Source organism: Bathycoccus prasinos (assembly GCF_002220235.1).
Source record: "Bathycoccus prasinos genomic : Chromosome_1".
Taxonomy (NCBI): domain Eukaryota; kingdom Viridiplantae; phylum Chlorophyta; class Mamiellophyceae; order Mamiellales; family Bathycoccaceae; genus Bathycoccus; species Bathycoccus prasinos.
Window position 1 is genome coordinate 848799 of NC_024008.1, and position 21958 is coordinate 870756.

At 48.0% G+C, this 21958-nt stretch overlaps 12 protein-coding genes across 12 annotated transcripts; 5 read left to right on the forward strand and 7 right to left on the reverse strand.

The window, feature by feature from the left end:
- Window positions 1-197: 197 nt before the first annotated feature.
- Bathy01g04600 (predicted protein) lies at window positions 198-1946 on the forward strand (the record flags this gene model as incomplete). The annotated part of the gene is made up of 1 exon (XM_007515593.1): window positions 198-1946. One exon carries the CDS (start codon window positions 198-200, stop codon window positions 1944-1946), a length of 1749 nt encoding a protein of 582 aa, XP_007515655.1.
- A 233-nt stretch (window positions 1947-2179) lies between these two features.
- Window positions 2180-2977, reverse strand: Bathy01g04610 (the record flags this gene model as incomplete). Its single annotated transcript, XM_007515054.1, has 1 exon — window positions 2180-2977. The coding sequence occupies one exon, from the start codon at window positions 2975-2977 to the stop codon at window positions 2180-2182; it is 798 nt and encodes a 265-aa protein (XP_007515116.1).
- Window positions 2978-3208: 231 nt separating this feature from the next.
- Bathy01g04620 (COP9 signalosome complex subunit 2) lies at window positions 3209-4785 on the forward strand (the record flags this gene model as incomplete). Its single annotated transcript, XM_007515065.1, has 2 exons — window positions 3209-3305; window positions 3449-4785. 2 exons carry the CDS (start codon window positions 3209-3211, stop codon window positions 4783-4785), a joined length of 1434 nt encoding a protein of 477 aa, XP_007515127.1.
- Window positions 4786-4984: 199 nt separating this feature from the next.
- Bathy01g04630 (unknown protein) lies at window positions 4985-7632 on the reverse strand (the record flags this gene model as incomplete). Its single annotated transcript, XM_007515279.1, has 2 exons — window positions 4985-7365; window positions 7530-7632. 2 exons carry the CDS (start codon window positions 7630-7632, stop codon window positions 4985-4987), a joined length of 2484 nt encoding a protein of 827 aa, XP_007515341.1.
- Window positions 7633-8076: 444 nt separating this feature from the next.
- On the reverse strand, window positions 8077-9756 carry Bathy01g04640 (unknown protein; the record flags this gene model as incomplete). The annotated part of the gene is made up of 1 exon (XM_007515716.1): window positions 8077-9756. The coding sequence occupies one exon, from the start codon at window positions 9754-9756 to the stop codon at window positions 8077-8079; it is 1680 nt and encodes a 559-aa protein (XP_007515778.1).
- A 120-nt stretch (window positions 9757-9876) lies between these two features.
- On the reverse strand, window positions 9877-10299 carry Bathy01g04650 (unknown protein; the record flags this gene model as incomplete). Its single annotated transcript, XM_007515306.1, has 1 exon — window positions 9877-10299. The coding sequence occupies one exon, from the start codon at window positions 10297-10299 to the stop codon at window positions 9877-9879; it is 423 nt and encodes a 140-aa protein (XP_007515368.1).
- Window positions 10300-10490: 191 nt separating this feature from the next.
- Bathy01g04660 (predicted protein) lies at window positions 10491-11792 on the reverse strand (the record flags this gene model as incomplete). The annotated part of the gene is made up of 1 exon (XM_007515544.1): window positions 10491-11792. The coding sequence occupies one exon, from the start codon at window positions 11790-11792 to the stop codon at window positions 10491-10493; it is 1302 nt and encodes a 433-aa protein (XP_007515606.1).
- A 325-nt stretch (window positions 11793-12117) lies between these two features.
- On the forward strand, window positions 12118-13176 carry Bathy01g04670 (unknown protein; the record flags this gene model as incomplete). Its single annotated transcript, XM_007515111.1, has 1 exon — window positions 12118-13176. One exon carries the CDS (start codon window positions 12118-12120, stop codon window positions 13174-13176), a length of 1059 nt encoding a protein of 352 aa, XP_007515173.1.
- A 1248-nt stretch (window positions 13177-14424) lies between these two features.
- Window positions 14425-15834, reverse strand: Bathy01g04680 (queuine tRNA-ribosyltransferase; the record flags this gene model as incomplete). The annotated part of the gene is made up of 1 exon (XM_007515658.1): window positions 14425-15834. The coding sequence occupies one exon, from the start codon at window positions 15832-15834 to the stop codon at window positions 14425-14427; it is 1410 nt and encodes a 469-aa protein (XP_007515720.1).
- Window positions 15835-16029: 195 nt separating this feature from the next.
- Bathy01g04690 (unknown protein) lies at window positions 16030-17538 on the forward strand (the record flags this gene model as incomplete). Its single annotated transcript, XM_007515585.1, has 1 exon — window positions 16030-17538. The coding sequence occupies one exon, from the start codon at window positions 16030-16032 to the stop codon at window positions 17536-17538; it is 1509 nt and encodes a 502-aa protein (XP_007515647.1).
- A 415-nt stretch (window positions 17539-17953) lies between these two features.
- Window positions 17954-19012, reverse strand: Bathy01g04700 (unknown protein; the record flags this gene model as incomplete). The annotated part of the gene is made up of 1 exon (XM_007515451.1): window positions 17954-19012. The coding sequence occupies one exon, from the start codon at window positions 19010-19012 to the stop codon at window positions 17954-17956; it is 1059 nt and encodes a 352-aa protein (XP_007515513.1).
- A 1608-nt stretch (window positions 19013-20620) lies between these two features.
- Window positions 20621-21934, forward strand: Bathy01g04710 (DNA repair protein RAD51 homolog 1; the record flags this gene model as incomplete). Its single annotated transcript, XM_007515754.1, has 2 exons — window positions 20621-20746; window positions 20999-21934. 2 exons carry the CDS (start codon window positions 20621-20623, stop codon window positions 21932-21934), a joined length of 1062 nt encoding a protein of 353 aa, XP_007515816.1.
- Window positions 21935-21958: the final 24 nt, after the last annotated feature.

The window sequence follows — 21958 nt, forward strand, 5'->3', positions numbered from 1 at the left end:
AAAGAATAGAGAGAGAAATGATATAAATAGCTTTAAAAACAGTAGAATAATAAATAGCACACGTAGTAGCGCTCGCGCGCAGAGTGAAGAAAAAGTCCCTCTTATTATTAAAGTGCCTACTTTTGCCTTCCAAACGAAACTCAAAAAGCGTTCACTTTTTCGACGCGCGGCGGTTCTATCCGGAATCAATCATCATCATGTCGCTCCTCTCCTCCTTCCGACGAGGCGCGTCCAAGACCGCGCATAGGCAAAACTATTACTATTACTATTCCTCCTCCTCGTGCGGGGTCAAACATAGCCAAGGCGCGGGGTTCTTTCGTCGAACGAGCGAGTTTACGACGTTTGGGAGAAACGTAAGCGATGAAGATCAAAGTCGTTTCCACACACGTGTCTCCTCGACAGCGACGCAAGAAGAAAAAAGGAAACAAAATTGTATGTCTCCTTCCTCGACTCGTTCGTTCGCGGCGGCGGCGGACTCGCACTGGAACGACCGGTTGGAGCGCGTGTTGGAACAAAAACTCTCCGCGCCGGAACCGACGTCCTCGATTGAATCGTGCACGATCGATCCGAATAAGAAAACCATCGTCGTGTTAGGCTCCGGGTGGGGGGCGATTAGTTTTATCAAAGCGTTGGATAAAAAAGTGGCTCGAGATATGTTCAACGTGGTGGTGGTATCGCCGAGGAATTATTTTTTGTACACGCCGTTACTTCCCGGGGTAGCCACCGGAGCGATTGAGACGAGATCGATCGTGGAGAGCATTCGGAGGCCGATCGCGGAGAAAGGGTTCAAATATTACGAAGCCGCCGCGACTGGCGTGGACGCGCAGAAGAAGACGGTGTCGTTTACCAATAGGTATTTAACGAGCGCGACGGCGAGCAAGTGGTTACCGAATGTCGGTGGTGGCGATGGGGAAGGTGGGAAGCACAAGTCGCAACATTTTGACATCAATTACGATTATCTAGTTGTCGCCGTTGGGGCGATTCCGAACACGTTTGGCGTACCCGGGGTGGAGCAGCACTGTTTGTTTTTCAAAGAGGTGGCGCACGCGGCGCAGTTTCGGAGTCAAGTGAACGCGAGATTTGAGAGAGCGGCGTTGCCGTCGATGTCGGTTGGACAGATTGAGGATTTGTTGAGGTTTGTGGTTATCGGCGCTGGACCGACTGGGGTAGAATTAGCCGCGGAATTGTACGATTTAGTGTATAACGACGTCGCCAAGACGTTTCCGAAGCGGCTTTTGAAACACGTGTCGATTAACATTGTCGATTTACAAGACCGATTGTTATCGACGTACGATAGAGATATTCAAAACTACGCCACGGATTTCTTCCAAAAGGCGAACATTAATTGTATTTTAAACACGCAAGTGAAAGAGGTCAAGCAGTGCGTCTTGACGGTGGCGGATAAGAACACTGGGGAGGAGAAAGAACTGCCGTTTGGGATGGCGGTGTGGTGTTCTGGGATTAAGATGAACCCTGTGTGTGAGAAAGTGATGGATTCGTTACCGGAAGGGTCGCAACCGAGCAGAAGAGCGTTGTTAGCGGATAAGGCCATGCGCGTGAAGGGATCGGACGGGTCGATATATGGGATTGGGGATTGCGTGACGTTGGAACCGAAAGCGTATCCGGCGACAGCGCAGGTGGCGAAACAGGAGGGATATTATTTAGCAGAGAGGTTCAATAAAGCGGCAGAAACTGGGAATTACGCGGTGTTAGACGATCCGAACGCGGAGTTTGTGTACACGCACCGAGGCTCGCTGGCGTACATTGGAAAGGACGCCGCTGTGGCGGATATTCCGGGCGTAACTATTTTGAAAGGCATCATGGCTGGTTTGTTTTGGAAAAGCTTCGAAACGGTGAGCCAAGTGAGCGTAGGGAACAGTTTCAAAGTTGGTTTCGACATGTTGCGAACGCGAATATTCGGACGCGATATCAGTCGTTTGATGTAACAGAAAGTGGCAACAACAGTAGCGTCCACGACCGTGTAAGTTTTATGATTAGTAAGTTCTTAGATTTTGCGCATACGTAGAGATTTTAAAATTTTCTTCTTAGTTGCGCGTGTGTGTATGTGTCTCTCAATCTCTTTCTCTCTTTCTCTCCCTTTTTCTCTCTGTGCTAAACATGTGTGCATTTTCTTTTAAATCTCAGCACCAATGTTACATCACGGAGCGTTGTTTACTTGTTAATGTTGTGGGACGTGTGTGTCGTTTTGACACCCGTTCTCTTTGGCGTAGTTCAAACACTCGAGGTGGTTGTTTTTGCGAGCGAAAGTGCAAGTCCACAAATTCCAAGGCGCGCCGTTTTCGTGCAAGTATTTGAGAATATCGAGATGGCCGGATTTGGCAGCACATGCACACGGCAACGAGCCACGTGGACATTTCTGTTCTGTGCAATACGTCACAATGTGAAGATGACCATTTTCAGCTGCTTCGTTGATCGTCAGCTCGTTCCAATCAAACTTTTTCACTTCTCGTAACCAACGAACCAACGCGAGGTTTCCCATACGAGCTGCTTCACTGCAGAAATAACGCTGCGCTTCTTTTCCCTCGATCTTAATGGTCGTTTTCTTTGTCACTGGTGGATTACCACTGTAAGTAGTAAGCCCAAAAGTCTCCCGCAACTTCCTCCCCGATCGTCTACACGCGTCTCGACTTTCCGTGTTCACCTCTCGAAACACTCTGAAAGACAAGTCGTCCAACTTCGATAAAATATGCGTCTCGAAGATATCTTTGTACTGCTTATCCGTGACAACCTTCCACAAAGGCGTCGGCGAAAGGTTTCTCAGCTCTTCTTTGACCTCTCTCATCTCCTCCTCCATCTCTTTCACCCGCTCTTCGAGCTCGGTCACGCGCCGCGTTGAAACGTCCCCTACAAGTTTGCTCGCGCAGTTCTTAAGCGTTTCGTCCAAGCGTTCGCACAACGCTCGCGCCTCCGCGAGATTCTCCCCCACGTCGCGCTCTGATTGCTCGTTCCTCGTCATATCGCGCGTTCGCGCTTCTTGCGAGTACTAATGAAAGTGGACGACGGACGAGTTTTCTTCTTCGCCGCGAGAGAGACGAACGACGCGACAGGGGAGCGCTTTGCTTTTCTTTTGTTGTATCTGGTTCGTGATCGAAATGTGGTCATTTAAAATAAGCGATTTTCCTCATTTTTCCTCATTTTTGGTTTCGCCAAAAAAACCTCTCGCAAAAAAGGAGAAAATTCAATCATCATGAGCGACATGGACGAAGACTACGGGTTCGAATACTCGGACGAGGAACAAGACGAGGAACAAGTGGACGTGGAGAACCAATATTACAACGCTAAAGGTACGTTCAAAACATTCGTTTCTCTGTTTTTTTTTCTCTCTCTCTCTCTCGAAAAGAGAGTTCAAGCGAAGAAAACGAAGATCTAACGAACTCCAATTTTTCTCTCTCTCTCTCTCTTTACTGTTTCTTTTCTGATATTACAGGCTTGCTGGAAAACCCGGAGGACTTTGAGAAAGCGATCGAGGCGTTCACGGCGGTGGTGACCATGGAAGATGAGAGCGGTCAACCCGGCGAGTGGGGGTTTAAAGCCATGAAACAGGTGGTGAAGTTACGATTGAAAGGTTGTGCGGATGCGTCGATTTCAACGAAAGAGGAGGAGAAGAAGAAGAAGAACGTCGCGCTCGCGATTGAGAGTTTAGGGAAGCTGTTGACATACGTCGACTCGAAAGCGGTGACGAAGAACAAATCGGAAAAGGTTTTGAATTCTTTGTTGGAAACGATGAACCAAATGGAAGACCGGGAGTTGCTGGAACAGTTTTACGAGAAGACGCTGAAAACGATGACGAGAGAGGCGAACGAACGGTTGTGGTTTAAGATTCAACTGAAGTTGTGCAAATTGTGGTTGAAGTGGCAGAACTTTGCGGCTATGGGGAAGACGTTGAAAGAATTGAGAAAATCGTGCGAAGACGAGAGTGGGAACTATGCGGCAAGTAAAGGGACGCAGTTGTTGGAGGTGTACGCGATGGAGATTCAAATGTACACCGAGCAAAAGAACACGAAAAAGTTGAAAGAGTTGTACCGAGAGAGTTTGGCAATTAAGAGCGCGATTCCGCACCCGAGAATACTAGGTATCATTCGCGAGTGCGGTGGCAAAATGCACATCGCGGAGAGGAACTTTGGAGACGCGGCGACGGACTTTTTCGAGGCGTTTAAGAGTTACGACGAAGCAGGGTTACCGAGACGGGTGGTGTGTTTGAAGTATCTCGTGTTGGCGAACATGTTGATGCAATCGGACGTGGATCCGTTCGGATCGCAAGAAGCGAAACCGTTTCAATCGAACGAGGAGGTGAAGGCGATGACGGACCTAGTCCAAGCGTACCAAGCTAACGATATCACGTCGTTTGAATCGCTTTTAGAGAAGCACAAGAAGAGTATCAGCGAAGACGCGTTTGTCGCCGAACACATTCAAGCGTTGTTGGACAACGTTCGAACGCAAGTTTTGTTAAAAACAGTCCGGCCATACTCGAAGGTGAAATTGCCGCACTTGAGCGAAGAGTTGAACATTCCCGAGAAAGAGTTAGAATCGTTGCTCGTGAATTTAGTATTAGACGACGTGTTAGACGCGAAGATAAATCAAGTGACCGGGATGTTGGAGATTAACCGAGAGAGCATCGCGGACGCGAGTGAACAAGAGAAGGAACAACAAGAAGAAGGGAAAAAGCTTCAAAAGAAAAGGGTAGAAAGCGAGTACGATGCATTGAACAAATGGAGCAACGAAATTAAGAGGACGCAGGGTATTTTGTTCGCGAACCTTTGTTAAGATAGAAATGCGCGATGCGCGCGCCAGGTTGTAAAGAACTAGTTAGATACGCACAAGACATACATTCACATCGTTCGTTATTATTTGTACGGCACGGTTGCATTATTTAAAACAATTAGTAATAATTCCTCTCTCTCGCTCTCGCTCTTTCTCGAACTCGAGACTTTATTCTGTATTATGGAAAGTATTAGTTTAGGTATTATAGTTCGGAATTGAACAGCGGTTGCTGGTCTTCTAAACCTTCTTCCTCTTCGAACTGATATGTCACCTCTGGCTGCTGCTGCTGCTGTTGCTCCTCTTGCCTCCAAGACTTTGTGTTGATGTTGATCACTTTCGGTTCCGGCTTCGTCGTGAAATGAGAATAGGTGAGCAAAGATACAACGATACATAAAAAGATGGCAAGAAGTATCTTCTTGATCTTATCGCGTCGTTCTTTCTTCATTTCCTTCATCAATGCCGCGCGCTTGGCGGCTTTGGCGGCGACTTTCACGACTTCTTTGTCAACCTGAACATCCTTCGACGCCGACGATAATCGCTCTTGCTCTTCGCGCTTTTCGCGTTTCAACTCCAACTCGATTTGCGCTCTTGCCGCTTGCGTAGCGGCACTCGCGGCGGCCATTTCTTCGCTTTTACTTTTCGTCGATTCAGAGTTCTTCTCGGCTTTCTGCGCGCTCGCTTTCAATCGTTCCTGCTTTAATTGTTGCTTTCGCGCCTTTAACTGCGCGCCTTCGAGCGATTTTTCGCGCGCTTGAGACCGCGGAGATAACGGAGGATCACTCGCGTCGCTATCATTGGTACCTTTTGAGCTCAGAATCTCGAGAATGTGTTCGGGAACTTTCGCGATTTTCGGCACTTCTTCTTTGACTTCGTTCTTGTTCGCAACGTCGACGGTTGACGGTGATTTTTTCGCACCTTTTTGCTTCTGTTTCTTGTTGAGCTTTTTCTCGACAGCGTTCTCGGTGGTGGCTAATGATGATGAAGATGCCGGCTTTTCCACATTTGGAATTGCCGCAGGATCGACTTCCTCTTTTTCTTTTTCCATTTCGTCTTGCTCCTTCTTCTTCTTCTTCTTCTCTTCCTCCTCTCTCTTTGCGTTTGATTTCTTGAGCTTTTCTTCAATCTTTGCCAATCTCTCGGCATCCCTCACCGCTTGCGCTTCCATCTTGCGTTCTCTCGCCGCCGACTGCTCTCGTTTGGTTTCAACCATATACCATTCACGGTACATTTCACTCTCAATCATTTGAGTAATCAACTTATCGTTGTGGTCTTCGCACTTCATTCTCGCTTCTGAAATGACGTCGACGTCTTTCGAGTTCATTGAAGCTTGCGCATCTCTGGCGAGCGATCTGAACTTGGAGAAGACTTGGATTTCCTTTCTGACACCGGCCAACTCGTTGTACTTTGCGCTTCTTTCCTTCATAAACTTTGAACGCTTATCTCTCAAAGATGTGATCGTTTCCGAAACAACCTTGATTTGCTCAAACGTCTCGTCGTGAGAATCCGCAACCGTCTTTAATCTCGCTCTCAAAACATCGATCGCTTCCGAGCACGCATTCAAACGCGCTTTCAGCTCGTCGCGACTTTCACCAACTAGATTCGGACCAGTCGTTTGACGCTTCTTCTCTTCGAGAGACTCGATTTCTGTTTGCATTTTTCGCAACTTTTTCTGCTCGCGCAAAATCTTGTTCTGTTCCAAAACCGACAAGCTCTCGTCTTCCATCTTCTTCTCCAAGTCGTCCAACTTGGCGTCGAGTTTCGCTAAACTGTCCAAACCTTTCATCGTTTGCGATTTTTCTTTCAAGCTCTTCTCGGCGTCGCGCAGACCGTTCCATCGGTCGCGAATCGGTTTCACCAAGTCGTTCGCCATCTTGACTTCCTCTCTCGATTTCTTCAACTCGACTCTCTTGGCGTCCAATTCAACCTTCAACTCCTGCGATTCTTTAATCATCGCGTCGATTTCCGTGGTTAAACCTTTAATCTTCTCGTCCAACACTTGATCTCTCTCTCTTTGCGCTTTTTGGTCGTCGTACTTCTCCGAGGCTGGTCTCGGCAACCTTGCCACCCAAATCGGTCGCGGCGTCACGTAGTTTTCCTCTTCTCTTTGTTTCTGTCCCTTCTTACCCGCCTGAGCGGACGAGGCACTATCCTTCTTCGCGTCAACACCTTCGCCATCCGCGACAAGTTTCTCTTGAAAACTGACCGACTCTTGATCGGTCGTCCCGGAACTTTGCGACTCGCTCGTTTGCCCGTCGTTGCACAACGCCAAAGGACTCTTCGGGTCGTTCTTGTCCTCTTCCTCTCCGAGACTATTCTTCGGTTTCGCGCTGAGTTTCTTAATCATCGCCAGTTGCGGCGAGACTAAGCTCGGGTCGAACGCCTCGTCCTCTTTCTCCGGGATGCCAATCGGTGCTGGTTTCGTCGCGCCGCTACTCTTCGTCGGCGTCGTTGGCGTCTTTTTCCCAGGAATCTGCTCCTCCCCCAAAACCGTCGTTGTCCTCGTCGTCTGTTGTTGTTGTCCGGATGGTGATGTAAACCCGGGCGGTGCGGACGCCGTTCTTTTCTGTTGTTGTTGTTGTTTTCCTGTTTGAAAGAGAGAGAAAGAGAGTTTCGATGTGTGAATAGTGAACTACGTGCAAAGTCTTTTGCCGGTCGAAAACGCTCAAACAATCCATCCGGTTGGATTCTCGGGCAGAAGAAATGAGAAAGTGCAGACCGAGGTTAGATACTCTCGCATAAACGCATACCTGTTCCGTTTTGCTGCGGCGCTTTGTTCTTCAAAGTCGCGAGAAAGTTCATCGGTTGTTGTTGTTGTTGTTGTTGTTGTTCTTGTGTCGATGTGTCCGCCATCTTTTAAACTAGTACTCTTGAATATGAATGGGCGCGTTTTTTTTCTCCTCCTCCGCGCGATGTGAATCGGATTTAAGAAAATCAATCTCAACGCAAACGCCAAAAAACGTCCTTCTTCTTCTTCTTCTTCTTCTTCTTTGGTGTAGCAGCGCGGTACACGGGTGCTTTTCGCGACTGTTTGAATCGACTCCTCTCTCTGTTTGATTGAAAAGGAGAAAAGAAGACCTGTCTGTGTGCGCGCGCGCGCGTGTCTCGGATGATGATGACGATGATGTGACGATTGATTTCAAGGAGTTTCCCTGAAGAAAAAACGACTTTTGGAGGAGTACAAGATATTTGCAGTCATTTAAGTTTTGCTCTTGCTTTTTTCTCTAAGCTTTTTGCTGCGAAAATATGTCTACTACAATCTATATATATAATGTGCTGCTACAGTGATGAAAACGATCACCAACCGACGCCTCTCCAGGACAGACCGGCTTTTTCCATTTTATCCCGCTCATTTTTCGCTTTCTCTTCGCTCGATTTGATGTCTTTATTCACGGATTGGATGGCGTCGTTTATTTGCGCGAAATCAAACGTTTGCGTTTCATCCGTTCGGGCGACGGATTCGTCTTCTTCTTCGATGGATTCGGGGGAGATTAAGGAAACTCGAGATTTTAACGCCTCTGCGGTAGCTTCGTCCATTTTGGAGTAAAGTAAGGTTTGCGAATCGAGGTCGAGTCGGGCGAGGATTTTCGCCGCTTGGCTCCGGCGGGAGGCTTCGAGAATCATGGCGATGGTTTTTGCCGCTGCTGTTGATGACGAACCAGTGGAATGGCGCTTGGCGGCGGCGCTGGCTCGAGAACCACTACTACCACTAGTGCTAGTACTACTACTTGTTGCAGTTTCTTTCGATGGAGGCGTAAGCATTCTCGTGAACACGTCGGCGAGCTTCTTGAGCGATAACGTTTCCACCGCGATGGAAGCTTGCAAAGCTGAAGACGCCGAGAGAAGCTCCGCGATATCCGCGTCCGGGAACCACGACAGAAACGGTCGGAGCGGTTGCTTGTGCAAACGTTGATGATGAGGGTGACGGTGTTCCTCGTTCTCGTTCTCGCTACTACCAGCACTCCCACCGCGCGTCGTCGTCAAATGAGGCAAAATGCGATCCAACGCTTCCGTCTTATCGTTCAACGCCGCCAATACCGCCAACACCTTCCTCGGCGACCTCAAAATCCCCCGCTTAATCAATTTCAACGCCGGCAAAGTTGCCGTGTACTCTATAATCTCCTTCGCTCTCGTCGCGTCTACGCTCAACAGCAATAAACTCTGCTTATCTGCATCCGAAACGCCGTTCAACAGCAAATCTCTCGCTCGAATCGCCGGCAAACCCAAATGTTTCAAAGTCGCCGTCTGATCGTTAATCGACAACTTTGCAAAGTTCACGTACGTTTCCTGCGGCAATGCGCATCCTTCCTCCTCGTCTGTGCCTTCCGGGCAATTCATCGCGACGTCGTCTTCATAAACCTTCCAAAACTCTCTCGCTTGTCTCGTGAACCATCTCGGCGTCGCCGGCCGCGCTGGAGTACCGGCGCCGCTCGCCGCGGCGTCCTTCTCCTTCGAAGAACCTATACTCTCCTTCCGATTCGCGGTGCCTTCTCTCCTCACTCTCCTCGTCTCCGTGTGAATCCCAGAATTTAAATCGCTCGTCGTGAACCTCACGACATTATTATTGCCGTTCGATTTCTTGCGATTCGTTGAAGTCAACACCCCTCCTCCTCCTCTTCTAACTCCTCCTCCTCCCAATACGTGCTCATGTTCCTTCTCTAAACTCCCTTTACCAGGCATCATGGTAAAATTCGAGTACATTTGTTGCGTCCAGAATACGACGACTAGGATAACGAGCGCGATCCGTTCCATTCGAGGGAACATGTTGCGGATATTCTTCGTCCTACTTTTATTTCTTTTCAACGTTTCCAGTCGCTCTCGCGCAGAGAACGAAGATTTTGACGACGGAGAAGGAGGGGGCTCCGTCCACTGACGAGGCGATGGAATGTCGGGAGAATTCGAGGGGGATATTGGTCCGTACGTGCCGTCGTAGTGCAGGTGCTGGTTTCCACCAGCACCGCCTCGGTGGTGCGACATTATGTGTTGGAATACAGAGGAGTTTTGACGTGTTTGGGGAAACTTTCAACGCTTTACGATGGGAAACACATTTGGTTATCATATTACTACTACACGCTCGCGCTCTCTCTCTTTCTGTCTCTACGACCCGCTGCTCTCCTCGTCGTCGCAGAATTCTGTCTCGCCGTTCGCGCATTTCTCTCGTCGCCTCTTTTGCTTCTCCTCTCTCGCTAACCGCTTTTGTTCGTTGAGCTCGTTTTTAATCGCATCGCGTTGCAGGTTTCTCGCTTTCTCGTTGACGTCGTACCCGGGGAAACCGTTGCCGAACGCGTGAGATGGTTGAGTTCTCGAAACGGAGAGGAGGACGGTGGCGGTCAAGGTGAGGAGCTGTTCGCGACGATTTCGAGGACGACGAGAGGACGTGTTGATGTTTTTGCCGTCGTTATCCAAAATGGAATCATCAGATGGTTTCGGACCGCGATACTTGTTTTTGTTCTGTCCTTGCGCTAAACACGATGGTGTTGTTCTTGGTGTTGTTGCTGTCGTTATAGTCATCATCATCATTTTTTGTCTCTTTTCTTTGACGCTTGTGAGTGTGTTCTTCTTTCGCAGAGAGCAGAGTAGTAGGTAAATTTTGAGGCACTTGACGAGTTCGTTACGCTCTCTTGTGTTTGTTTTTGTGATACTACACCAACGTTCTCGGTTTTCTAAAACTACTATTCATACAAGCAGCACATATACATACATACATACATTCATTTCACAATCGCCGTCGCCGCGATACTCTCCAACACTCTTTCGCAATTTTCCTCCTCTTTCACCAAACACTGAAATCGATAGCGCAACTCCTCCGGGACCAAATCCGCCACCCGCAACATCCGAAACGAAGGCGCTCTTCGCCAAATGTCTCTCGTCCACGTGTCTTTTTGTTCGTTCGATTCGATGTTTTTTGCTTTTAAAGTTTTCCAGAATTCGCCGTGCGCATCAACGACGCAGCTGGTTGGACCTCTGGCGACGGTTATCCAGTGCGTTTCGTCGTCGGGGATGTCGTAAACGTCTTCGAGCGGGGGGAACGGGTGTAAGTAGAAACTCCAGTTTTCGTCGCGCTGGCCGATTTCGTTGACGCCATCGACGGAAATGGTAGCGGTCCAAGCGCCGCCAAAGTCCTTTTTATCGTCGATTTGGACGTTTGCGTTTTGTTGTTTAGTACTCTTTACTTTATCATCGTCATCATTGTCATTATTGGCATTTACCGCCGCTTCCACGTCTTGCGAAATCGTAAACTCCGCCGAGGCAAATTTCGCTCCTAACCCAGTCCCCATGCACTTCGACCACGCCTCTTTCAACGACCAAATCTGTCTAAATCTCGAAAGTTGACTGGATAATCCATTTTGTTTTAAAATTTGCGCTTTTTCTTTCGGATGTAACGTCGTATCGAACGTCTCAAAAATTTCCTCGATGGCGGAAATCGACCGATTCCCTAGACGAAGTTGGTCCGGCGCGGCGACGTCGACGCCGCAAATCGCGTACGGTTCCGAAACCAACGCGACGTATTTCCCTTCGTGACTGACGTTAAAGTTAAAGTTTGGCGCGTTCGCAATACCTATTCTTCCACCGTCTCTCATCATCGTCATCGTCGCGTTGCCGTTACTAATACTACTACTACCGCCGTTGTTTGTCGTCGTCGTCCTCGCGGCTACCTCGTGCACGTTCTTAAAGAACGGTTTCCTCCCTTTCGTCCTCCCGATGATAACCTCCTCAAACTTGCACCCTCTCGCTTTCGCGCACGCCGCTCGCGTCATCAATCTCGACACCAGCGCTCTCTTCTTATCCGCGAAATGGTAATACTTCAAAACTTGTTCTCGTTCGTCTTCCTGTTGAATCAAATTTAATAAAAACTGAAACTCTCTCCCTTCGTGTTCTTCGATTGGATGCCACTGGTCGATGTCGACGACCCATCGGAACGTGTTTTTGCAGAAAGAAGCGTTTTCGCTCGTCGTCGTATCGCCTTTCCTCGGCTCCGCGTTCGTCAAAAACGCTCCGTTTGCTCCGTTCATTATTATGAAGAAGAAGCGTTACGGAGGTTTCCCCTACCCAATTTCTCTTTAAATAAAAGCAACTTTTCTTCACCTGCGATCGATTCGCGAGAGAGAAACACACACACGCACGCAAGAGAAATGCGTCCTCCTCCTGCGTGACGCGTTGCGTGCGTGTATATATTTTAAGAGAGAGAGAGAATGTTTGTTGCGCGTGTGAAGTGTGAAGAAAATATCAATTTTGCTTCCCAAAAGACTTTTTCTCGATTTCATAAAATTCTTTACTTTTTTTTGTTCTTTTCTCCACTTTGATTTTAATCATTTCTCAACACAACACAGAAGCATCATGGATCTGTTTGGTTTCGGGAAGAGCAGTTCTAACGAGAACAAAAGCGCGGATTCTTTGTCTTCTTCTTTTGCGAGAGCGGAAGATAAAGCGCGAGAGGAAAAACTGATGGAGATGGAGACGGATTTAAATGTCATCTTGCAAAAGAAAAAAGACGATGGGGATCATCATCCTTCTTCGGCGGAAGCGTACAACAACAGTTCAGCATCATCGAACAATATCGGTTTGCTCGCCTTGATTGCGTGCGCAGGGTTAGCCGCGTGGTTTTTGTTGATGAAGTTACCGCAGTCGATGCCGAGTCCTGCGGCGCAGGCACAGATGATGAGACGGGAGAGTACTGCTGGTGAGGATGGGTTTGGCAGCGCGGACGAGTTGGAACCGACGAGGACGTCTTTTAGTGGCGGGGAGAACGATGGAGGAGGAGAGAGTTTTGGAGAAGGGAGTGAGGAGAGCGTGGACGATGACGGTGGTGATTTTGAGGACGATTACAGGGATTTTCGACCGGTATCTCGATTCCAAAGCGATGACTTTGGCGACGACTACTCTTACGACGATTACGACGGCGACGAAGGCGTTGATAGCGGATCAACATCTACATCCGGGACGAAAGAGGAGATGCAAATGGACGCCGCTGAACAATGGTTAGGGGAACATCACAATAAGTTTTTCAAAAACGTGGTGAAAGAGTTATCCATGGACGAAGACGGGTGGGAACGCGCGGCGAAGAAACAGTTTTCCATGCGCAAAGAAATCATCAAAGACGCGGCAAACATGAGGAAAATGGAAGGGTACCGATCCATGCTCGTGTTGGCGTTAGAAGTCGCCACGGCGATTGGGGCTTTAGTATCGTTTAAAAATTGGGTCGAGAGTGATATTTACATGAGAGACGTGATTGATTTGCGACAAATCGTACCGAAGATTCCCGATAAGTCGAACTTGTTACCGGTGAGAGAGAGGCCTACTCGACCGTCAGCCGAGTTAGTCAAGAAGGATATCTCTAAATTGACCACGGAGGAGTTGAAAGCACAATTAGCGTTGCTCAGAGAGCAGAAGAGTTAAGATTCGTCTCGCGACAAATCAAATCAAATATAGTAGAACGTATTTTTGTATAAATAAAGAGAGAAAGGTCACCTCAAAATATCTCACATAAAAAAAGACGTTTTGACGAAAAGAAAGCAAAAACAATGAATGAATCTAACATCCACGACGACGACGCGCACACGCCACCGCGACCACATAGACCGCACCCATCGCCTCCTTTCTCTCCTTCAAATGAACGTAACCAGTGGTCCCGTCGTCAACGAGAGCGCGGAGAACACCTCCCTCCTCCTCTTTTCTTCCCAACAAGAAAAAATATCAATGAAAGGAAAAGAGGAAAGAAAACCATCTTGATCTGCGCCATGTTTGCGTTGATGATTGGCGTTTACTTTTACGTCATGGTGAATAAACTGAGCGACTTATTCTTGTACATGAATTGGACGAGACCTGTTGACGATATTAATAACAATAAAGCCCATTCTTCGCGACGAATGATGCTCTTACTCAAGATCTAAAATATGATAGTCACGTCAAAGTTCTTTCGGCCTCGTCGGCGAGAAGATGTGCTCTGGCGGCAAGTGTTGACTACTGTTATTCGACCATCCGTTCAAGCACGGAAACTTTGTCGTTGTCTCGGTGAAGAACGCCATCTGATGCGCCAAAGATTCATTTATTTTATTGCGCAATTTGATGGTTTCGTTTCCGCGAGTTCTTTTTCGGTTTTGGTAAAACGCGCGTTCGTCCTCCTCGCCAACGAAGCGAGATTTATCGCGAAGCGCTTCAAGAGTCTGATCGACTGAGGAAAGTTGCGCGTCGATTTCGGAGGCGATGCCGACGTGGTTGATGTCGTAGAGGAGCTCGTTATCCGCGACTGTTGTTTCGCAAATAGTCAATCTGTATGCATAATATTTAGAAAAAGGAGAAAGAGTTGGGTGTATGGTCAGTATTTTTGAACGTTTTTGCAGAAAAGAAGACCCACGTGCTGGCGTGTTCCGTATTCGAATTCGTGTGCGTGTGCGTGTGGATTCGCGCTAATCTCGACGTCAACGCGCTCGGTTCTACGGTGTTTTGTATCTCTGGCATCACGCAGTGTCTTTCGACTTCTGCGCGAGTCATTTACTTTTTTTTCGAAAGAGCTAAAATTTTGGAGCGTACGTGTTGACTTTGGGCGTGTTGACCTCTTCCGCACGAGAGAAAATTGTTCCTTTTACAAAACCCGGCGGTACTAATTTTCGCGCATTATTACAAATACAAAATGCTATTAAATAATCATATCTCATCGTTCATTATAGCTTGTCTGTGCCTTTCCATCGTACGTCCCATGAAATGTAAATTGTGCTCCGTCGCGAGGCTCCATGCCATGGGTTCGTTTGCCCTGTCCAGATGCGCTAAATACGAGAGCGAGTGTTTTCTGCACAATAAACACTTGCACTCGTCGTCGCCACTACTATTTCCTAATATTTCAGCAGGTTTGCCGAAATGCTCTCTATATTCTGATTTTCTATAATTTACTGGCCCATTCTCGGACAAAAGCGTCCCGTGTCGAGCGATTTGAGTCGGGTACGCGCTATCGAACGAATCCACGCCCATGCGTACTCCGTGCGCAATAGACGGCAAATCTCCAATTCCAAGTAAATGATTCGGTTTATCCCTCGGAATGATTGGCATCAAAAACTGTAAAAGTTCTTTCAGCTCTTCCCTGTTCTTCCCTAACGACCCACCAATCGCGTAGCCGTCAAAAGGCAAACTCGTCAAATATTCCACGCTCTTCTTTCTCAACCTCTCATCCACGCCGCCGTGAATAATGGCATACATTGCCTGCTCTTTCACATTCTTCAAGTGCTCGTATAAGCTCCGCGTCTCCCATCTGTGCGACCTATCTACTGACTCTGAGAGCTCTTGTAAACTGATATCGTATTTCGTCAACTCGTCCAAAGGAAGTATAATGTCGCATCCGATGTTCTTTTGCGCTTGCACGCTCGACTCTGGCGTCAACTTCAACGTCGTCCCGTCGCGGTACGAACGAAACGTCACGCCATCTTCATCTACTTTTTCCAATAAATTCTGCTGCTTATGCTTCGTTTTCCCTCGACTCTTCAACTCCTTCGTCCCGGTGCCGACGTGGTTGCGTTCGCCGTTGTTGTTGTTGTTGTTTTTGTCATCATTGTTATTCTTATTAGGGGATTTGCTCTCATCCAACTCATCCGCATCCAAACCCAATGAAAACACTTGAAACCCGCCACTATCGCTAATAGTTGGTCTATTTCTCCCTATAAATTTGTGTATTCCTCCGGCTTTTTGTAAATGCTCGTGTCCTGGTTGGAGCAACAAATGGTAGGTATTCGCAAACATCAAGTCCAAGTTGGCATCGTCCAATACCGAATGCGGCACCGCTTTCAACGCGCCTTGCGTGCCAACCGCGACAAAAGCTGGCGTAAAAATCGTCCCGTGCGGAGTCGTTATTTTGCACGCTCTCGCCCGAGACCGTTTCGATTCGTGGAGGACTTCGAACGTGAAGAATGGTTTCTGAACGTACTCGGGGAAAGAGTCGTTTTTAGAGATATCTTTTCTGTCGGCGCTGGAATTTTGATGCGCAAATGTTCTGTGAATAATTCCGTCCTTCTCCTTCCCCGCGATCTCGGCCAACTCCACGGTTAACTTTCGCATCTGTTTCAACATGCGTTGCACCTCAGTTTCTAGCTCGTGCCCAACTCATAGTGCAGAAAAAAACCGTAACGCTTTACGCGTACGCGTAAAAAATAAAAAAATAAATCAAGTCCACTTCCGTTCTTCGAAAAGCAGTTGACCAAAAGTGACTTTTCTTTCTTCACAAAGAAGACCTGCGATACTGCGATATTAGAAAGTAAAACAAAAATGAGCGGCAACGTTGGGAGTCACAATCAGAGATTCAACGCGGAAGCTGAAGAGTTTTCCTTGGAAATGATTTACGAGATGGCCGAGCGATACCTCAAGGAGAAATGTGGCATCTTTGATAACGAGGAGTTTGCTGTGCCAAAACAAACGTTGGACGTGATAGAGAACGTCAAAGAAAAGATCGGAACAGCGTTCAACGATGCTATTGCAACTTTGCAAGTAGGAGAGGGCGATCGACGAGAACAACTGCAAGACAAACTCTTCGGAAAGTTTTGTCCAGTTTCGTCAAGTAATGGGATACCAAGGGCATGGGAACAGGACGAAGAAGAGCGAATTTTGCACCAAAGAATTCCAATGTGGAAACAAAAGTTGACGCGAGACCCGAGAGTAGTTGAAGTCGACTCTGAGCGCGCGCGAAACGCGAGGGTTCAGAGAGATACTACCTTTACTGGGCGAATTATTATGAACGCGATGGCCGTCATTAATTTTGTCTATGTATCGTTGACCAGCTTTACGGCACCTTTTGTAGGCAACGTCGTCAAACAAGTGTTCTTCAACTGGGGTCCGTGGGATGACATTCACACGCAATTATGGGAAGAATACCAGAAAACGACGCAGGGAGACGCTTGGTACAACAATTTCCCAAACCAGGAGTTTGCACACAAAACTGATGGAAGTCCTTCGACTACGCGCGCTCTTTTCGATTGGATCAACAAAATGTTTTTACCGACGAAAGTAAATATTTCCATGGAAAACGTTTGTCCGTACTCGCTCTATGAGGAGTGGGCAAGAAAAGAGAAAGCAGATGGAAAGAAGCCGCCAGATGGAAAGAAGCCGCCGCATCGAACACCAGACTTCTTCAAGGAAATCGCGCGTGATACTTTCTTCAGGTGGTTGTCTGCTCCGGAGAAGTCAAAGACAGACTCTGTGATGATGGTTGCCTCAAATACGATAGAAGCTTTCATTGAGGAGGTAACGTCGGAAAGGTGGCGCGAAAAGTATTTACTTCTGCGTTTGGATAATTCGGCGTACACAATTTTGAGCTCGCGCGATGAGATCCTTCGAGCGGATCTCGATTTCACGATAAATGTCTGGAATCCGCACGTTTTTGGTATTTACATGCTCTGCGACCTCCAATGCGCAACGGGCGAAAAGGACATTTTCATCGAAGCGATTCCAGCGCCTTCTGGCATGGTTAAGGTGGTTCCAGAAGAGAGTCGAGGTCAGTCGTACCGGCGCATCGTAAGTATCGCCGAGGCGAGCAACAACATGCGACGTCGTTGGGCACGTACCGGTTGGATTACTGAAGCGGCAAAAGGTCTCATTGCACTAAATACTAAATTCCTGGAGGAGGATTCCACATCTCCCGAGACACCTACGCCTGCGATGGATTTTATGGATTCGGAGAACAACAACGGAAATGGAGGTGCTTATGGGTCTGGGTCGAGGAACAACAACGGAAATGGAGGTCCTTTTGGGTCCAGTCAGGCACAACAACGCGCGTCGTAAAAAATACACAAACACAGATTTACAAATATACATTTTGATGGATCTTCTCGAAGTTGAAGGTGTAATCGTCGTGATAGTTCAACTTGTAGAACTTGAAGAGAACATTTCTACTCGCATCAGACTCGATTTCCTTCATCTCTTCAAAGACACCCGATGTAAGATTAAAAGTACCAATCAGCGTTTGCGGGAAGAACGAGGACGGCGTGAGTTTATGATTCATGTGGTGAAAGTTATCGTACTCATCGTAGTTAAAAAAAACATTTCTGTTCTGTTATAGTATCATATCGTATCGTTTGTTGCTCCGCGTTCTTCATAAAGTTGTGACAGTTTTTCAACTTTGTTCAATTTCTTGTTTTCTCCAAGTCTCCTCAAGCGGTCTCCTCCTTTTCTTCTACTTTAAAAGAGTTTAGCGCGTCTAATTCGCCACACTCACCGCCGCAACCGCGCTTAAGCGGATGATATCCAATCTCATCTTAGCCGAGCGTTCGTACTTCCTCACGCAATTCAAACACATGACGTGTGCGAAATCGATTTCCGAGGATACGCCACCTTTCTCTTCTTTTCTTTGACGTCCTCTTCTGGTTTTCTCGTGGTTCAGAAACCGGCGCGTCTTGTCTGCTCCCTGAGGTTCGGGGAAACCTTCGTTCTCAAAATATTTTTCGATTTGAGAACAAAACTTAAGCGCGCTCTTCCACCCGACACTACGCGTCCTCGCGCATATCGTGCATTTCCCCCCAATCGAAGAGATTGGCGGTGGGATTCGGAGTTGTTCCCTTAAGGACAAACGTATGCGTTCTTTTGTATAGTACTCATAGTACTCTTGGGCGTACGCGCTCTTCTTTTCTTTGACGTCCGGTCTTTGGTTGTACTCTTGGTCGTACTCTCTCTTCTTTGCTTTGACGTCGTCTCTTTGCTCGTACTCTCTCTTCTTTGCTTTGACGTCGTCTCTTTGGTTGTACTCTCTCCTCTTATCTTTCTTCTCCGGCTGTTGTTCGCGATCTCTCAGCTTCTCCGCTGCAGTCTTCAACGGTGCGTTCGTTTTCAAATCGATGATTGTTTCGTCCTCGATTTCCAATTCTAAAACCGCCAAAATCGCTGCTTTTTCGTCTTCGTTGTTAAATTGAAAATCTCCTTCTCCTGCGATCATCTTCGGAAGAATCGTTTCTTTAAAGTGATTGATCGGTCCATTAGCAGCGCCCAAATCGCAGGCGGCGGGGACTTTGATCACAGCGAGCTCGAGATCGTTCACGTTCTCGTTCTCGTTCTTGTTCGACGAGATCGCTTTCATGCAGAGTTTTTCAAAAGGCACCTCATCATCAGCGAATACTTTTCGTAAAACGGTCGTGCTCTTCATCTTATCAATCGTGAATCTCTTATCTTTAGAAACCTTCAAAAGAGACTTTACGAGCGTGCGCGCGAGGTCAGGTTTTTCGTTCAACGGTCGAGCTCCCCTTTTCGCGAACGGCTTCGTCATCCTCGTCAACTAAAGTCAGATAGCGTATTTTCGTTAGGGGTCTTGCGCAAATTTGTGGCGTTTTTAGGAGCGAGAGATTAGGTACGTAAGGAGGAAAAAAGAAGCGCTCGCGGAGGACGATGAATGCGATGCCCTTAACGCGGCGTATTAATTAAATATACACGCACACGACCGAGAGGGAAAGAGAGAGAAGGATAAAGGAGAGGAAACGCTTTCTCTCTTTCTTTCTGCAAAGAACTTTAACGCGAGAAATTTGTGCCCTCTAACGGCCTCATTTTGGTTCCTAAAACACTTGCTATTCTCAACGCGCGTTCGCCGCGTCGTCCGAGATCACGAAGGACGACGACGAAACAAAGCTTCGTTCCACGCTCTCACGTCCACGCTCTCGCCGATAAACCCTCCTCCGCCACTTCCTCCTCTTTTCGTCTCCTTTTCCTCCCCCTCCTCCTTTTCGCCCGCTTTCCTCCTTCGTGCTCTTCGTCGGAGTGCGTTCGAGGAGGAGGCGCGAGACGCCGCTCCGCGGTACGTGAACAACCGCCCGTCGTCCAACGGAAGCACTTTCACGCGGCTTAAACATTCGACTAAAATCACGTACATGCACACCGCTAAACTCATCCACAGAGGGATCGCTTTGGCGTAATGTTTCGAGAACAGTATACACCGGACGAGCGCGTCGTCCTCGCGTTCGGATTTGGTCTGTGTCAACTGTCCTTCCTTTTGCACTTCCGTTGGATTCGTAGAAAAGAGAAGACACAGGTGGAAGAGGAAGAGGACGGTGGACAAAACCACGCCGGCGAAGCCGTACGCTTCCTGTTTTTGGCGAGAGCGTCAGAGAGAAAGAGTCAGAGCGTCAGAGAGAGAGCGTCACATCGCACAAAAATGGTACATCTGAACGCGCAAAGCAGTGGAAACACGAAACGAAACGAAGAACAACAACGAGACGAGAGAGTACCGCGGGGGTCACCGGATGCGCCGACGAGTAAAACGGCTCGACGGTTCCTCTGAATATGAGTTCGTCTTCCTCTCGTCCCTTCTTCTTTGTCGCACTCTTCATCGTCGTTTCATCGGTACGCGTCAAAGTATAAGTGAGAGTTTTCCCCCACGCGTGACGAGTGAAGATTTCTGTTCGAGGGAGGACCGGCTATTCTCGTTGCTCTCGTCGTTGTTGCTGTTGTCATCATCGCGAGTCTCTCGGTGAATGCCCAACAGAGAGGGGGGGAGCGCATTTCGGCGCGGTGCAACAAAACACCAGATAAAAAAAAGTGATGAGAGTAAAATGACGAATTTTGTCTTCTGTTTTTGTTTTCTTTCTTCTTCTTCTCTTGAAAAAATTCAAAAAGAGAAGGGGAGGGAGGAGACTTGGGAGAGAGGGAATGGCTTCACTAGTAGCACACGTTCTCTCTTTTTACGAGAAGAGACGCATCAGAGTCACGCGCACAAAAACGCACGCGACGTATCATCAACCGAACGGAGCATTCAAACACACTTTTCGTGCGTTCGAAACGTTTCTATCGTTGTTGTTGTTGTTCTTCTTCTTCACGAAACAAAAGAAAGATACAAAAGAGAACCAATTTTTGAGAAAAATCAACCTCTCAATCGGCAACCATCATGAGCGCGATGATGGAAAGAAACCAAAACGTCCAACAGAACGCGCAACAAGGACAACAAACGGTCCAGGACGTGTTCGTGAAGGAGAAGATAATGCCACACTGCGTGCGAATTGACGAGCTTTCGGTACGTTGCGATGATATAGGTTTAGATCTTCTTCTTGTTGGAGAAAGATTTTAGACTTTGTCGTCGCCGGAATTTTTGAATCTTCTTCTCCCTTGGAAAGCGTTGGAGGGTGCGAGGGTGCACACATTTGCGCTCGCATTTGCAATCTTTGTTTTTCTTTTTTCCTCCTTCTTTATCCTCTCTTCTCTGAATACTACTCACGCGTTCCTCTCCTCTCACTCTCTCTTTCTCTCTATTCTCTCTATGTAACAGAACCATGGGATTAACGCGAACGACATCGAGAAGCTCAAAACCGCGGGCGTGTGCACGATGGAGGGGTTGTCCGGGGCGTCGAAGAAATGGTTGACGCAAATCAAAGGCTTGTCCGAACAAAAAGTGGAAAAGTTGAAGGCGATTAGCAAGAAAACGTGTAACGATACGTTTCAGTCCGCGACGGCGCTTGCGACGAAGAGAGAGAATTTGGTGAAAATAACCACCGGGTCGCAGCCGTTGGACGATATGTTGATGGGGGGGATCGAGTCTGGGTCGATGACGGAGCTTTACGGAGAGTTTAGAACCGGGAAGACGCAATTGATGCATACGTTAGCGGTGAGTGGGCAGATTCCAGTGGAGAACGGAGGAGGTGGTGGTAAGGTTATGTATATCGATACGGAAGGGACGTTTAGACCGGAACGTATCGTGCAAATCGCGGAAAGATTCGGAGTTGACGGGACTTCGTGTTTGGATAACATCGCCTACGCGAAAGCGAACAACACGGAGCACCAGCAAGAGTTGTTGGTAGCGGCGGGTGCGTTGCTCGCACAGGACCTCTTTTCGCTCATCCTCGTCGATTCTGCCACGAACTTGTTCCGAACGGAATTCGAGGGAAGAGGGGAGTTATCCGCTAGGCAAATGGCGTTGGGGAAGTTTTTGAGACATTTGGCGAAGTTGGCCAACGAGTTTGGCGTCGCGGTGGTCGTTTCCAACCAAGTCGTCGCGAACCCAGAAGGCGGTATGTTTGCCGGCGCAAACGCGCAAAAACCAATCGGTGGTAACATCATGGCGCACGCGAGTACAACGAGATTGGCGTTAAGGAAAGGAAGAGGGGGGAACAGAGTAGCAAAAATCGCGTGCTCGCCGACTTTGCCGGAATCCGAGGCGCAGTATTCCATCAGCGACGGAGGTATCGTCGATCCAGAGATTGATTAATGAGGATAATAAGAATTACAACGA